This window comes from Biomphalaria glabrata, chromosome 15 (genome assembly GCF_947242115.1).
Source record: "Biomphalaria glabrata chromosome 15, xgBioGlab47.1, whole genome shotgun sequence".
Lineage (NCBI taxonomy): Eukaryota > Metazoa > Mollusca > Gastropoda > Planorbidae > Biomphalaria > Biomphalaria glabrata.
In genome coordinates this window covers 3,736,900-3,754,490 of record NC_074725.1, presented here as the reverse complement: position 1 = coordinate 3,754,490, position 17,591 = coordinate 3,736,900, and the positions used below count along the sequence as shown (strand labels likewise).

The window sequence follows — 17,591 nt, the reverse complement described above, 5'->3', positions numbered from 1 at the left end:
TTATTGAATAGACTCCACTACGAGGTCACAAGTCAATGCAGTAGTAGACCAATAAATTGAATTGAATAGCCCTACAAACTGGAACCATCAACGATTGACTGAAAACTAGAACTAGTGGATTGATCCTATAGGGCAGTGATGGGTAAACTTTTTTAGGAGCGGGCCAAAAACTTTAAGAAACAATTTTGGCGGGAAATATAGAAGTCAAGTATCGGAATATAGATAGTCCTAATGAACGACTTTTGGTGACATAGCAAATGAGACACACTTAATTGTTACACTATTACTTACATCAAGTTACATGGTTTAACGCGTGGTCACTTTTTGTTTTTTCATTGTGAATGGCATTGCTTTTTATAATTTTTAGGCTATAACAAAACATGTCCATAAAACTTCTGTGAGGGCCGGAGTTGGCCCACGGGCCGTAGTTTGCCCATCACTGCTATAGGAGGTGGAAGTAAGAGCATTAGGAGCAATAAGTTGTTCAAGGCATTTAGTCAGAGAGTATTTGCAAAGCAAATCAAATGAATATCATTACTCTCAAGACATTTCCAAAGAACATAATTGCTGTGTGTGTGGCCGGGGGGGGGGGGGGGTCCTAGCAAATCATTTGTTTTTTTTTTACGAGGTTGTTCATTCATTAAATAGCATCTATCTTTTTTTTTTGTCCCAAGTAGAAGTCTACATCCAAAATCTGTTCGCGGTTTGACCACGTCCGTAGCGACTGTGGCCAGCAACATGAACCCAAGACTTACGTCATCTCCGTTCTGGTTGGTGTACTCCAGGTCAAAGTAGTCTGCTTCCAACAGCTGAAGATGGTTGACCACTGCGTCCCATAGCAGCGAGCCGACACCTTTCACCTAGACAACAGAATAAAACAACCGAAATTAAAAAAAAAAAACAACTTTTAATATAATAAATCATTTAAGTGTAAGAACTTCACATTTACAGTCGCATATGTCAATACTGGTAGGTTTATTTTCCTTTTCGATATCAAACATTTAAAAAAAAATTACCGTTGGTTGATCTTTTTTTAACTGATCCTTTTTTTATTTTTGTTATTGTTAGGAACAATGAATAATTTTTGGTGCAAAGTTTCAATTGGATCCAAGAATAGAGAGTGGGAGAAGTCACGTGTTCAGAATGTGTACCAGGCAGACAGACGAGAATGAGCTGATATAAGTTTTGTCAAAAGACAAGACAATCCCCCTCAACCATGTCCTTATCTTCTTATCTTATATAATACAGACGTTACTTCAAAAAAAAGAAGATGATTACGTCCTACGCGTCATGCATTCAGTCATGCATATTAACCAATGACTTAAATTCTGCCAAGTCACTGGTTTTCCTGGCTAGCTCAGGCAACCCATTCCATGCTCTAATAGCACTAGGGAAGAAGGAGTATTCGTACAAATTTGTCCTAGCATATGGGACGAGGAATGTGCCTTTATCTTTGTGTCTTTCAGAGTATTTTATTAAATTTTGTTTTTGTATTTGAAGATTATGCCCTAAAGAGATCTACTACAGTTGTACACAGGATCAAGAACATGATGAATGCTTTTCTCCAGTGTCTTCGTGTTATATGGAGCTAAAGAGTGGGCAAACAAGCATTCGTTTTGTAGGTGTATCTAAATAGGGACAAAGCCAAGTAGATGCGCTATTCGTATTCGTGCATTTTGAAGAGAGACGTGCCGATACTTTGATGTATTCCATGAGCTCTAATTCAAGGTAATATCGATCTAAAGAATCAAAGGGACAGTATTTAAATAAACAAACTCCTATTTCAAATTGAAAAGACTTGAAAGTAGAAAGGCCGTGGAGAAACATTAGACAAGACATTCTGTTGTCAATGAGAACAAAAATCACCATGGAAACCAAAACGCACGTTTGATTCAGGTATCTTCAAAATGTGTCTTTTGTATTGTCGTACCGGTAAACTGATTCAAATTTCTTCCAATGTGTCTTTTGTATTGTCGTAAACTGATTCAGATATCTTCAAATGAGTCTTTATTATCATTAACCGATTCGGATATCATAAAACGTGTCCTTTTAATGTCGTAAACTGGCCCAGTAGAAAACGACATCCCCAAAGCTTGAAGACGATGAGAAGAAGGTCAACGTCTGTACAGCATTGAACCGGACGAACTGGGCTCGGGCGTCCTGAGACGCATGATTACGTTATGCCTTCTTTAACACCGTTCTGTCTCCGCTCCGTACCTCGTTCGTGCGTCCAGGTCGTCTGGTGACTTGTCTGGAAATAACGTCATTGTCTGGGGGGTGAGGTGACGTCAAATTATACTTCCTAAATGACGACGTTGATGGTTCACATCCTGTCGCGAGGGGAGTGCAGTCTCGGGGCTGCGTGGGTCACGTGATCAAGTAGTCTCACAGCGTCGACAATGTCGCCCTAAGGCTATGAATAGAGTTCGACTTACAATGCTGGGGGAAGTGGAGATATAATCACGTGACAAGAACAAAAGGGGAAAGAATTCTGAAAATTGAAGACTATGAGCAGAAGTTGAAAAGTATCGCAGCTGAGAGTATTTCCTATTTGGGAATAGGACTGCACAAAACACTCATCAAAAGGAGACATCGGCTGTCAATAAAAAAATCCCCAAATCCAGACACAATGTACATTTTGTTTGAAACAAATGACAGTTACTTTCATGCACGGTGATCGACTTTTTCTAGACACAAAGCACTTGAATGCCTAACAGAGAATCTCGAGTTTGAATCTCGATGGAATTTTGAAGGTGAGATATTTTAGGACGCCATGAGATGGGGGCACACCCAAAGATCCTCTTTCGATTGTCTGGAGGTGAAGTCAAGATGGGTGCTTGTTGTCTTAGTCACTCGAGAAACTTGGCCACAAATCTCATCGTATCCATTTGACATGAAGTCATGTATGGGGGGTGGGGTGGGAAGGGAGGGCAAAGGACACCTTGGATTAACTAGAGTCTACTAGTTACACTTCCGGTACGTCTGCATCACTGAAGTTGGTAATAATCAGATTTTTACCATCGTTACAACTTTTTTCTTACCGAGTGAGTTATATAGATCTGCTTTAAAGGGAGAGAAATCATATGCTAAAGAGATTTGATTAACATTGTCATTTGTAATGTTAATTTAATTGTGTGTCTTTACATGGATTTTCCTAATAGAGATTGATCAGGAAATGTATAGAAATACAATTAGCTATCATGAAAAGACCAGAAATAATAATAATTTCATTTATACATACTTTTTATTAGGAATATTTTTTACAAATATCTTTCAAGCCAAACAAAGAATCCTGTCCACAGTAGGCAATAAATAATTGACTTATCCCCTGACTGAAGGGTCAAAGTTGAAGGAAGGTGACAGGGCAAGTGTCTGGGGAACAGAAAAACCAAAGCACTCACTAGAAACCCGCCGACAGACCGGAACTTGATATGTCTGGGAGGGCCCGGTAGGTGTGCGTGAGTGTACGTGTGCTTAGAGGGCGTGACAGACTGACAGCCACTGTCCACCCTTCAGTTTGCCCTGGTCACCAATTTGGTTAGAACGTTGTTTTGGGTAACGGCGCCCTACAACCCAATTTGGGCGGGAGCACTACTCCACACTCACGTCATCACGCGCACTGTGAGTACAGGCAGAGGGAGGGAAATGAGAGGTTAAAGGAGGGAGGACAAAGGCAGAAAGGAAAAGAGAGTTAGGCAGAAAACGAAAGAGACAGAAAGAGAGCGAGAAACATGGAGAGACAGAGAATAAGAGAAAAGAGAGTGAAAGAGAAAGGTAGAAAGAAATAGAAAATGAGAAAGAAACAAGTATAGAAAGAGACGTTCAGAGGAGCGAGAAACAGAAAAAAGAGACAGGTAGAAAGAAAGAAAGAAAGAGAGAGAGAGATGTCAAGAAAGAGGAAGGGACTGTTCTTCACTTCTTGCTTGACTTCCCCTACCCCCAACTTGTTTCTGGTAGTCTCCCATCAGGCTTGGAATTGATCCCGGAAAAGAAGCGAGCTGTGGACACAGTGAGCCTGAGATAAATCTATAGGCCCTTCAATGGTCAGACGGTGGTCAGTTTCAGTCGATTTTGTTAGAACTTCTTTTTAGTCGTGTGGCTTAACATAATGTCCTATACATACTTTAAAACACTGCTTCCTCCTCGGAGGCCAGAATTTTATTTCCTATTTTTAAAGCGGCTTTTGATCGGTGTGTGTGTGTGATAGATTTTTTTTTATATAGTTCGTCCTTCGTGGTTCGATGATGACCACTTTTGTCAACTATTAAAACATCCACATTAAGAGATGACATATGTTAAGTAGCTACGTCACCTTAGACAGAGTTGAACGTCCCTTGTTAGAAACCCGGAAAAACATTATAGAATTTCGAATTTCAGTCAAAACAGACATTTAAAAAATCGGGATTTTTAGGACGCTCCAAGAGTCCACACAAGTCTAATGGTCAACTGACATTTTGGGGGGAGGGGGGAGAGTAAATGTGGATGGTCCTATGACATCCTCGTTAACTGACCATCATTGTATCTTGGAGCGCAAAGTTTAAAAAGGGGTTACTTTAATATTAAGACAATTTTGGGGGGGGGGGGGGGTTACAGCAAGCCAACGTTTCTTTTTTTTTTAAATCCTTTCCTTCAAATCGACGCCAGTTTTATTTTTACTTCATGGTTCCATAGCTAATATCCAGGCTCTGAGTCACTTCCAGACAGAAAGGGCCGTACAAATAGAATAAAGTCTTAAGCCGCCATTTAATTTTGGCCAACATTTGATAAAAAATCCGGCCTACACCTTAGATGTTGAGGAGATGCCAGCTTGTCTTGACTTTATATTCCTTGTACGTTCGCTTCCCCCTCGTTCTGTTCCTTCCAGGCGCGTGCTATCTCGTTCCCTATGTCCCTCTGTGTGTGTGTGTGTGTGTGACTAGTCTGATGTTGTGATCAAGTTGTAGCAGACGTCAAATATTGACAATGAAATCTTCAACGTGCCTCGTGTTTCACATTCATCAGTTTGTTTCTTCCAATATGTGGACCAAGAAGGCAGCGGGATTTTATTTCTGGTAGACAGACCTAGCTAGATTTAAAACAAGGTCAATATCGTATTTAAAAAACAAACAAACCAGATAGACATTGGTAACGATTGGTTCGGGGTTGTTCACTTGAACAGATTGCCTTTACAATAATTTACGGGCACAACCATTGAAATCAACAAGAAAACTTTTAAAGACATATTCACTGTAAACTCCAATCTAATCGCAGACGATGAACAGGAGAGATAACTCCCAATTGCTCACCAGACAAGGGGCAGAGAATTATCATTTCCACTACTGGTAATGTTATCATGGAATCAGTGAGTGCATCTGATAGATTACATGAGATTTTTTTTTTTTAAAGGGAGGGGGTGTGGAATTATCACATAGTCTTCCTACTTTAGTTTTGTTTTAGTCATCTGGATATAGGCACCAATGACAGTGTTACTGTAAACTTAGATGCGATTAGTAAATGTATTCCTCTAGAGATAGAGTACTCTACACAATAGAGTACTAAAGTAAGACAAGTAGCCTCCTTGATATTTCTTGACCCCATTGATTACTTTGATAATGTTTTTAAATATCTAGATTCTAAGTAGAAAAAATTAAATGCCTACATGATTCGTAGGACTGACAGAGTAAACTAAAACCTTAACAATAAAACATTTTCTGAATGGAACTCTCCTGGTGCCCTTCCACTAACCTCAAGGCGCAGACAGACTAGGAATGGTCTATAGTAGTCTACAAAGACATTACACTACATGTGTTGACCATGCCAGTACCTCAAAGGATTGAAGTTTGAGCAGTGACCACGAGACAATATATTCTATACTAGGTCTCGAAGCGCAGTCTTTAGTTCTCTTGTCACAGAGCCATTCAGTTCCCATTCTTTGAAAAAAAAATAATTCCATCTCGGCTCCAGGAGAGCCGGAGTGAGTGTGCCCTTAGGCTTGTGTGATCAGGTTATTGGGATGTGGAAGAACAATCAAGGAAAAAAAATGCATTTTAAATGACGTCTTGAAAACGTAGGTTTGAAGCAGATCTCATGCAGAACTGGACTATGTCAAAGCAAGTGGAACAGCGGACGAGACGGTATCAATAAATACACGTCTCACCAATGTAGCCTAATAACGTCTTTAGGTTTAAGCTTCCGCTATTGTCGCTGGATTAGTTTAATAATAGTAACAATAATTATAAAGTTTTGAGGTGCTCAAGGAAAGGTAATTTCTGGATGGATGCACTTTAGAATGAATTGGAAACTTCAATGGCATAAGCAAACGTAATGGATTCAACCCTGATATTCCCTCCTTCATTGCTGGGCTCGTGACTCTACAGAGACAGCCAACTAAATCAGAAGTAATCACGTACAACAAATCGTCTAAAATTACCCGATGGACTGTGTCACACCTAAATCTTAACGCATAAAGTGTACATGTAATCAGCTCATAATTACCGGTAAGAGAATGAAATATTTGTAAATAACTTTCAAGAGAAATGTAATGATACTAATGATCAAATAACTGGGTAGCAATCCGAACATCTTTGTGTAAAGATATCAATTCTTAAGCATCTGATACTACAGGAACACTTTCAAAGCAACGCAATGGGTTCTAAATTCGTTGTTTCGCTGTCATTTTCGGACAGTCACAGAAAACAAGAGCCGAGACTCCCCGTCGGATGGTATTGTGGGATTTGAACCTTAAGAGTGTCGTGCCCTAACAATACGTTCTTAGTAATTCATTTGAATGGGCTGTGGTGGTGGCTGGGGCCGGCACCTTCGACATAGAGGAGGCCACGTTGGGGCACAGACCACAAGATCCGCCAGGCTTCGGTCAACACAAGGCCTTGCGTCTGGACCTGTCCTACTAACGGCACGCTAATATATCAGAGGTCAAAGCCTTTGCTAACCCGTGGTGAGTTCAGGTGGTCTGATTGGACGTCCAAGTCTACGGATTTCCCCGCCGTGTCCCTGGGAGCCGCAGAGCAAAGTGGCTGTGTTTTAATCTACTTCTGTCGGCCACTGATTGAAATCGCCTATCTTAGCCAAAGCTACCAAGACTTTTTTTTTCTGTCTTCAACGTTTCTCAAACCGGCGGGAGGCGGAGCCCCACGGGAGAAAGTTTTTCAGGTCATAAAATAGAAACTTGAGAGAAAAAAAAAAAACGAGAACCGCTTCGTTCAGAAGGTCATTAAGTCTTCGCCCCTGCTTAGCTAGGAAACATCATCCTTACTGTACACTTGAACAGAACGGATTGAGTGTGTTCTTAGAAAGTCTAAAGTGCCCACTGAAATACACAGTCTTAACTAGCAGTCCAAAAACTGTCGAAAAATTGATTTATCACCAAGTTTCACAGTTTTTTTTAAAAAGTTTCTTCCTGAATAAACCTCGGCTAGGCACAGTGGGGTATGAAGATGGTTCAAACAGTAGATGTATCACACAGTCAACAGCTTTCAGAGAAACAATGGCATGGTTTGATTTTGATAGGAACACTTACTTTCTTATCAATGTATACAATTCACTCTACATGTAAGTAAAAGACTATGTTTCAGAGCAGCAGTCACGTGATTACGTCTCCCTATGTAGGTCTTCAATTAAATCTTTGAGTACAAACTAAAAACATATAAAAACAACAACAACGACAGCTGCAGAATGAAACTGAGATAAACATTCTTGAAAACTTGTTTCTGTCTTCAGTGCTTGTGTTTGTGTGTGTGTTTTATCACGCTCACATCTGCAATATTTTAAGTTTTAATATGACTGCCTGGTATGGCAATCTGAGCATTTAAAACTCCATAGAATCCTAAATGCTGCTGGTAAAGTCATTGGCAAAAAACAAATCCCATTTGGGCAGCTGTTTGAGACAAAAACCCATAAAAAAGCTAAAAAGATTCTAGAAATTAAAAATCAACTTTTGGGTCAGGATTTTGTGATTTTACCATCACAAAAGAGATACAAGACACCGATAGCAAAGACAAACAGACACAAACACTCTTTTGTTCCCCTAGGAATCAAATCATTAAATAGAAACAATTTGATATAAACTTTTCACATGTAAATTATGAGTGAGTCAGGTGTGAATTTACATTTTGTTTTTTTTCTAGTTACAATGTTTTGCTTGATGTGATGCACAAATTGTAAGACACATTTCCTTACGGACAATAAAGATTATTATTATTATTATTATTGTGCTCTTACGATGCATGGGACCACATTCATGGGACATTCATGGGACCACATTCAAAGGACTAATGCTGTCTCATGCACAACGAGGACTAGTCTATCTACTGGCCAAAGTAACGGAGTGACTGCAGCAGCAGGTCGAAGCACTAAGCGAAATGAACTTAACACTCCTGTCTGGACAAGCGGGCGGAATGTTCAATTACTTAGTTCGAGACTCGACCCTTTAATCCGCCTGGGAGTTTCTACAAGGAACATGTTCACAAGGACAACTTCCAGACGACAGTGTGTGTGTGTGGGGGGGGGGGGAGGACAAATTTAGAGGGGAGGGGAAGTGTGGGGTAGTTTGAGGGGGGAGAAAGATGATGAACACGTGACCAACATTTTGACTCACAGACCTACACGTCACTGGTCTCCCCCCCACCCAGACATAGTGAGCCAACGTATAAACTTGGACGTGTCAGTCTTCCCCCCCCCCTTTTCACTTTATTCACTTTCATCATTTCATCTGCGACAATCCTCCTCAGAGTTTCACCAGGCATCACACAAACACACACACATACCTTAACACAGGTAGACAACTCGAAAATGACCTGGGAATTTCTGAGATTCAGCTCGCGCTGAATTGTGTGTTTGCTGAGGGCCTAAAGGCAACACTGAAACCTTCCCCCTCAAACATGTCCACAAAAGAGATTGAACCAGAGATCGCTGAGAACGCTATCGGAGCATAAAAGACGTGCTATGCATAAGCAATTAAAAAATAATAGTCCCATACCTCCTGACCATTTTCAAACACACACATATCCAACATATAGCTACTGATATATGTAAACGCCCTGATGATAATAACACTCAGGTACAAAAAAATTAAACTGTCTTGGTTTCATTCTCTAAAGGAGCAATAAACTAGATAAAAACACCAACACAGCCAGACACATTCTGGCAGATAGGAAATGAAGATCTGAAGAAACTGAAGAGACTCGAGAGCTTGGCCGACAGACAGACTCCTGACAGACCAGATCAATACAGACAATCCAGCATCTGTCGCAGCCAACACTTAAAGCCCTGCTGCCGTCTCTGCCAAACTAAAATTAGCTTGGATGCCGGAAGCGTCTTACCCCCCCCCCCGCTTTTTTTTTTCCAGGCCTATACCAGTCTCACTTCTTAAACCCTCCCCCCAATGGTATCGATTCCCGGACAAATTAGGTTCAAATTTATGATTTCACTCTTCTTCTTCGCGTAAAACTAGGGCCGTTCCCTTGATATCAAGGTCATTAACTATTCACAGTGTGTCCATGAGTTTAGCAAACTACAATGACTTGACGCAGACATAAGTTAGCCTTGGGAAACCTGAACGTTTAAACAATCACAACAAATACTTGTATACAAACTTCACCGAGCTCTAGTATTTGTATATTGAAGGCAATGCCAGACTTTTAAAACTAATGATATAAAACAAACGATTCGTTCCTGTGTTGTTGTTTTTTTGGAAAAGGGGGTGGCGGGGGGTCATAAAAGGTGGGGAGAGGGGGTACTAACACCAGAGGAGGTTTACAGTATACAGCACACGGACTATTTTTTAAAAAACTTTCTTAACCCTTTCCAAGAAGCCGCTATGAAACGACCAAACAGTATTGGTATTTGTATTTTGTTTTTTTGGCACATATGCACAATTTAGGCCATGTCGTGCCCGTAATCCCCCAGGGGTTAGTCTCCCTTCGTATCACAAGAGCTAAATTTTATACAGTTAAGTCATTAAATACAAGGTCTATTCCCAGTTAACGATAGTACAAATTTATGAATTTAATAAAAATCTGTTGTAAATATTACATGCTCACAATTTCTTTGCCCTATCACAAATCAAACCTTCGCAGACAACCCCGACTCCCGGACTATTAGTAGACATTGTCACTGAATACTGGGTGGCTTATAGCTCAAAATGCCGAGTCCAACCAAAAATGATGTCTTCTATAACAGTCAGTGCCCTTGCCGACCTCACTCTCGTAGACACGGATATAAAGAAGTCATCTCTGTCTGAACTAATAAACGCAAACCTAACTCTTTTTGTATGTGGTCAAAACTCCGATGAGTATTAGTAGATGACTCTAATTAGCCAAGAACTATTCGCAGAACATAACTTCGAAACATCGAACTCATCGAAGAGGTTTATACGGAGAATACAATTCTTACTTATTCTACCTTCTAAAATACTTAGGCTACTTGGGTAGCAGATCTACTGGCTTCCTTCGTATCAAACCAATAAAGAAATCAAGTTAGCCATTTGCTCAACAGAGCACAATACAGCACAGCGTCAACATGCATTGCGCTCGGCCTTTGAACTCGATTCTAATCCGAGCTATCGGTAATAGGGATGTTATAATTTACATCTGCTTGGATCTTTCCCAGAGAGAAGCTTGTTTAGACAGGCTGATGTAGGCAGGCTTCCATAGGCCTAGAGATCTAAGAGTCTTGGGACAATGACAAAGAAGAAAGACAAAGATCTTTAAAACATTTCTTGCAATGTAAAGCGTATCTGCATAGGTGCATCCGATCTCTTAGCGTGTTTGTAAACATCTACATCTATGGATACTATTTACTAAAGAGTATTTAGCATCTTTCTCCATAAAATGTTTGCTGACAAATGTAATGGCAACACCGTCAGATAGAAATCTCATCATTAAGTTTAGGGAAGATGCTTTAATCAGCTGTCTACCTGTCTTGTACAAAGTTTGACTATTTCCCATTCATCGCTACAAAACTCCCGTATTGGTATGGTGCGTGTGTGTGTTTCCAAGGCAACGGAGGGAAGACGTAAGAGACTGGTTATATGGGCAGGGGAGAATGATGAAACTACACTGGGGTCTGGCGTAATTCAAATGTGAATAGGAAGGCGACCCAGAGACTTGTAAGAATAAGAACGTGTTTTTGTAGTGAGTTGAATTTTGTTAAAATATTATTTCCTATTATTACACTAGAATGTATCATATCACAAGTTGAATCTATGCATATTGTTATATATGGTAATACAAATTAAGTTTGTTAAAAAAAGAAGTCTGTTCAAATTTATTTCAAGTTATTTGAAAGTTCTACATTAAGCATAAGACACGCCTATAACGGTTTAGTTGTACTAACTGTCAGGAACTATAAATCAACGGGCGACCAACAACGCGTACGTGTCTATAAGTCATTTCTTGCCCACTGTTAAACATTTTAGCTGCACCACTTTACAAACAAGGAAATAACAACAATGCGAGTTCTCTCTCTTTATTTGTCCATACTAGAACTTCTATTTCTGTCACGAATATTGTACATTGTGTACATTCAAATAGACATTCAGAGACTACGCATGTGTCTGACCCAAGTCACAGCTACCACTAGAGAAGCGCAGAAGACAGCTGACTTAAGTATCGATTATTTTTCTAAATGCCATGAAAAGAATCACGTTATTGTATGGTCAAGCAGAAGTTGAGTGGCAAGGAAATACTCTTTTTTGAAACGACTGTTTCAGCTAAATGCAAAATGAACCAGTTTGCTCTAGCTACAAAACACTAAATATGGCAACTAGGTCAATCAATTATATACTTATTTTGGATATAAACAACTTTTATTTTATGTACATGTGTGTCTGTGTGCGCCGTAGGGGGATTGTTCTTGAATCAGTCATTCTCTGGTACTATCAATAGGGCGGACTTAGGCCACTGCAGCCTATGCGGTCGCAGTGGGCCCCGCACTTTCATAGGCTCCGCGCTAGGTCTAGATGTAAATTATTTAATTAAACCATTATAACTTATATATGAAAACATGGTTTCAGCGGCCTTCTGATTTTCCAGGGCCTGCTGGAAATCTCCTGTAATTGCAAAATATATATTTTTTTTAAAGTCATGGAAAAAGACAAAATAGTCATTTTGAGGTGTCAATCCTACTCGTGATTAAAAAAAAATGCATTGCCAGCTTTCATTTGATAAAAATTTATTGCAAAGACGAATGCATTTTCTAATACAAAATCTTAATTTTGAAGTTATGCTTATCCCTACCAAGACTGGGCCCTGCGCAATCCATTTCGCATAGGCCCTGACTATCAGGAAAGTGATTCATTACAGGGAAACATTCATTCTAGTACCCTCAACATAGGTTACTAAGCAATTTTTTTTTTGTTTTGCCAGGTCAGGAGAAAATATTTTAATTTCGTGATATTTTTTTTAAAAATACATCTCAAAACGTAACGGATATAACTAAAACAATAAAGTTTGGAGGGAGGGGGGGGCACTTGAGGTCGTGAAATCAAACTTAAGTACTGCTATCTCAGGTTTGGTTAGTAAAGGAAGTGCTTCAACTGAAGTTTGGACTGTAAAAACATAAGTCAAGTTCCCCTTCAGTTTGGACTGCTAACTAGTTTAGTCCAGGTACTTATTTCAATCCTTGCGATTTATGCGTCAGATCACTCAGGTGATGTTTATATGGCCGACGGTGAACGAGGGTGTCGTGTGGCCAACTAATGGCTCGAACACGTTTGAGTTTCGTGGACTCAGGGGGCTCCTAGAACCTTGGTAAACTAGTTAAAGGGCCAATGCTTATTACGAAGCAATTAAAATCCGAGTAAATAACTGGATGAAAGAAGAACGATTTGATGTGCCCGGAAGGCTCTAGGTGTAGACTAGCTTGGACTTGAAGACTTCTGTATGACAACAAAACATGCCGGCCTAATGGTAGAAAAGAAGAAGAAAAGAGAAATCAATATGATTTCCAAGCAATATATAATACGGGGAGGGGTGGTCCAACTCGAATCCCCCCCCCCCCAGGGGCGATGCCTATGAATAGAAACATGTACAGCGGATGAGGGCATTCATGTCTATCAAAGAGCTGCTCCCATTCGGATCAATACTTTCTTCCACACTAACCCAATTCATGGCTTGATCTTACAACTTCCAGACATACATCCTCACACATCCACACACACACAGTCCTACAGAATATCTACGTTCTCATAAACATATACACATTCTTTCAGAGATGGAGGGAGGGAAGTGAAGGCCACAAGGACACCTCGTAACAAACTTGAATCAAGGTTCGCGGGTGACGTGGGGAGAGAACAAATGATCACAAAAGTTGGCAGTTGACTGGTAGATATTTTGGCACATCGGCCCAATTTAGGCCATGTCGTGCCCATAATCCCTCAAGTAGTTTGGTATTCGTGTAATAATACATCAATGTGTAGACATTGTTATTGATAAGTTTTCTCTCTCTCTCTGTGTTCAGAAACGAATCGTTTGTTCTATAATGTACAATGCTACATGTTAATACGTTAAGTAGCACACAGCTCCTGAGTGGTCAGTTGTAGTCAGAAGGTACTCTCTTTCAGACGGAGGATTACCTTAGAGAAACTATACTACTATATTTAGTCTATCTAAAGACAAATGCATATTATAGAATCCATATTCAGTTTTTCTTCTTCTATTAACAGATGCAGGAGCCACTATATAGCTCATTCTCGTGCCTTCCTTCAACAGAAAGAAAGGAAGTTCGCTACTACAGTACTACACATTGAAAGTCATGCCAACACAGTACTACACATTGAAAGTCATGCCAACACAGTACTACACATAGAAAGTCATGCTACTACAGTACTACACATAGAAAGTCATGCCAACACAGTACTACACATACTAATACACATACCCCACCCTGCCCCCACATTTCTAGCTGCTTGCATCCAACGACTTACCAAGACCAAATAGAATCCTGACAGTAGCAAGCCAACCATGTGACACCAGTCAACGAATGGTCAAACTAATTCTTTATAACACTGATCTAATCAGGTCACGTTTGAGACGCCATTCCTGTAGCCATGACAACCACCACAAAAAAAAAAGGGTTGGGGGAGAGGGGAGACCGACAAGTGAGCCGGGGGTGTCATAGTAATATTTCAGTTGAAGTCACAGACGAGTCACATTTGTCGAGAGCCCTGTTGACAATATTTGGCTCACCTTTTCTCTCAGTCCCAGCGAGACATCACCAAGAGTTCTGTTCGAGACATCAGGAAGAGCCCTATGCTAACACTGAAGGTAGATCTATAATGTGTTTTTAAAGTGTACAATGATGTTGTGCTAGGATAAACTATTAGAGACAAAAGCTATTTCCATTATTTCCATTCGTCTTTGTTTTATTAAAGCGCTCATCCTTTTATCTCCACGCCCGGTTATTTAATAACGAAAATGCATATGTGTTTAAACCACACACAAGAAAAGGTGGCCTGCCTAGTCGTGTGGTATGCGAAACGATGATTCCGAGTTCGATCCCTGCCCGCTGACTTTCTGCGGGAGTTGGACGAGATGGACGACCTAATCCTCTTCGTTTCGGATGGAACGTATGACACTTGTCAAACACAACAGCAAAACAAACCACAGGGCTCGTGTGGTTAGGTCACACACAAACCACAGGGCTCATGTGGTTAGGTCACACACAAAGCACAGGGCTCATATGTGTTTTGTCATTTTCATCTAATTAAAACAGAAAGACTCACTGACAGAGACATGCGCAGACACTCTAATTCAGAGACTTTAAAAACAAAGTGAAATAAAACCAACAGTAGCTAAGAGACTACAACAGGGGGAACACTACAGCACAGAAAGAGAAGGGCGGTAACTCAAAGGGAGGTAAGAGAACATGAGCCAGGGAACGTCGAAGACTTTTGATGCTACGCTGGAATGGCACCTGGATTTTTTTGTTCTCTTTTTACAACTAGACTTCCCCGGGAGCTGAACACTGAGCGCCAAATATTAATAGAGAAATCAAGGTACAGGTAGAGCCATTGGAATGAGGTCAAGTCTCAAGGGAATAAACCTTCACATCGTATCACTTGGAACAGGAAAATAAGACGGGATAGCAACTGAAAGATGTCCGTGGTATTTATAACATCTGTCCGATGGACTGTTTCTTTTCCTTCTTTTTTTTTTTCTTACCAGGTAGAGCAGATCAGACAAGGGCGTAGCTAGGAATTTTCCATCGTTGGGGAGGGGGGGGGCGCTTGACCTCTTTTGGGGGGCCCCTGCATTTTGCGTAATAATTAATTTTTAATGTAAAAAAACACTAATCTGAGGGCCCAACTCAAGTGGGGGCCCGGGGGAATTTTCGAAATTCTTCCTCCCCCACCCAAGCTACCTAGCTACGCCTCTGAGATCAGGTAGAGCCAAAAAAAGATGTAGAGATAACCGAGCAATATTCCAAAACTTTCTTAAGCTCTAGAGATAACCGAGCAATATTCCAAAATTTTCTTAAGCTCTAGAGATACTCGTGCAATATTCCAAAACTTTCTTAAGCTCTAGAGATAACCGAGCAATATTCCAAAACTTTCTTAATCTCTAGAGATAACCGAGCAATATTCCAAAACTTTCTTAAGCTCTAGAGATAACCGAGCAATATTCCAAAATTTTCTTAAGCTCTAGAGATACTCGTGCAATATTCCAAAACTTTCTTAAGCTCTAGAGATAACCGAGCAATATTCCAAAATTTTCTTAAGCTCTAGAGATACTCGTGCAATATTCCAAAATTTTCTGAAGCTCTAGAGATACTCGTGCAATATTCCAAAACTTTCTTAATCTCTAGAGATACTCGAGCAATATTCCAAAACTTTCTTAATCTCTAGAGATACTCGAGCAATATTCCAAAACTTTCTTAAGCTCTAGAGATAACCGAGCAATATTCCAAAACTTTCTTAAGCTCTAGAGATAACCGAGCAATATTCCAAAATTTTCTGAAGCTCTAGAGATACTCGTGCAATATTCCAAAATTTTCTGAAGCTCTAGAGATACTCGTGCAATATTCCAAAATTTTCTAAAGCTCTAGAGATACTCGAGCAATATCCAAAACGTTTCTTTAACAATGCAAGCGAAGAATAACTTCAATTAAAAGCTGAACATTCCAAACTTCAATCGAACTTCAGCCTCTTTGAGTTCAGTGTGTGTCCTAGAAGAATGGCCCTACACAATATAATGTAGTCATCATACTTTAGATAGATCTACATGACGTCTTCAAACTTTCTCGTAATTCCAACAGAACAATGAGAGGTTAGAATCCTCAGAGTTACATCAGAAACAGTCAAAACATTCTGTAGAAATCATTTCACTGTGTTAATTCTTACATGGCGGAAGCTTCCTTCGTTTCAATGTGATGGGGCGGTACAAATATAAAAGAAAAGGATTAAACAAGTGGGAAGAAAAACGAGAGTGAGGGGGGGGGGGAGAAATGCAAACATGGCCTGCAGTACAGGTAAAATAGATCACCTTTTATATATCAGATACCTACACACCAATACCTATCAACATCAGATGCCTACACACCGATACCTCTACGCATCAGATCAGATTATCAAAATACAAAGCCAAATTTACAATATGAACAAACAATGTTGTTTTGTTGTTTTTTTGAATCGCGGAAAAGCCTCTACGTGCAAGTCTATCAGTCATGGATCTATTGCGCACCATCGCAGTAGCAGAGCTTAACATCGGGCTGAATAGGATGCCCAGTCAAACAATCATCTCTGTACCGATCTTCACTTGGGAAGAGAAACAAACTCATCTGGATATCAAAAGCAGTGACAATCGCAAGAGAAGTCAATCATCCCTATGATGTCTACACATTTGTCCAATCATCCTTATGGTGTCTACACATGTCCAATCATACCTATGATGTCAACACATTCGTCCAATCATCCCTATGATGTCTACACATGTCCAATCATCCCTATGATGTCTACACATTTGTCCAATCATCCCTATGATGTCTACACATTTGTCCAATCATCCTTATGATGTCTACACATTGTAAGATCTAGGCCAAGAATGAGATCTGAAACCCTACCCGAGTTCAATGCATAGTTAGTAGGCCTATAGGCTGGTGTTGCGCATAATTAAAGATAAAATATTGATGAGCTTTTAACATTAAATTCCTTCAAGATGTGCCGTGGCCTACTTCACAGTTTTGACAGGTTAAACTTGCTTCGACCAGCAGAGCTCCACGGACCATAGGGTCAGTCAAAAGAGATTGGTCTCTCTCCTTTCTAATGTTAACATATGAAATGATGAGAATATCGTGTGTCCCTGCTAGATTATCAGAGCAACAAATTCAGCACTATTCCGTGCTTAGCTACCCTCACCACAAACGAACCATCCAACAAATCTAGCGTAGCATTAAGTAATATGTACCGTAGAGTAATACCCCATTCAAACCTTGCATTTGATGTAAAGGTCAACTGCTTCTATCGCCAACGGTTAACGAGGGTGTCATGTGGTCAGCACAACGCCCAACCGCCTCTACTTTCCTCAACTAACGCAAGGTGTCAGTTTAAAGTTGAGTAAACTTAAATACAGAAATAAAAATTTCGGTCTTCACCGAGC

At 40.2% G+C, this 17,591-nt stretch overlaps 1 protein-coding gene across 5 annotated transcripts in view; it reads right to left on the bottom strand.

Moving 5' to 3' along the window:
• The window catches only part of LOC106060999 (FERM, ARHGEF and pleckstrin domain-containing protein 2-like), a 118,433-nt gene that overhangs the window by 50,593 nt on the left and 50,249 nt on the right, over positions 1 to 17,591 (bottom strand). For all 5 annotated transcript variants that reach the window (XM_056011786.1, XM_056011785.1, XM_056011789.1 and 2 more), the window contains one exon: positions 756 to 860. In XM_056011786.1, coding sequence (XP_055867761.1) covers positions 756 to 860 — 105 coding nt within the window. The remainder of the gene's footprint in view (positions 1 to 755; positions 861 to 17,591) is intronic.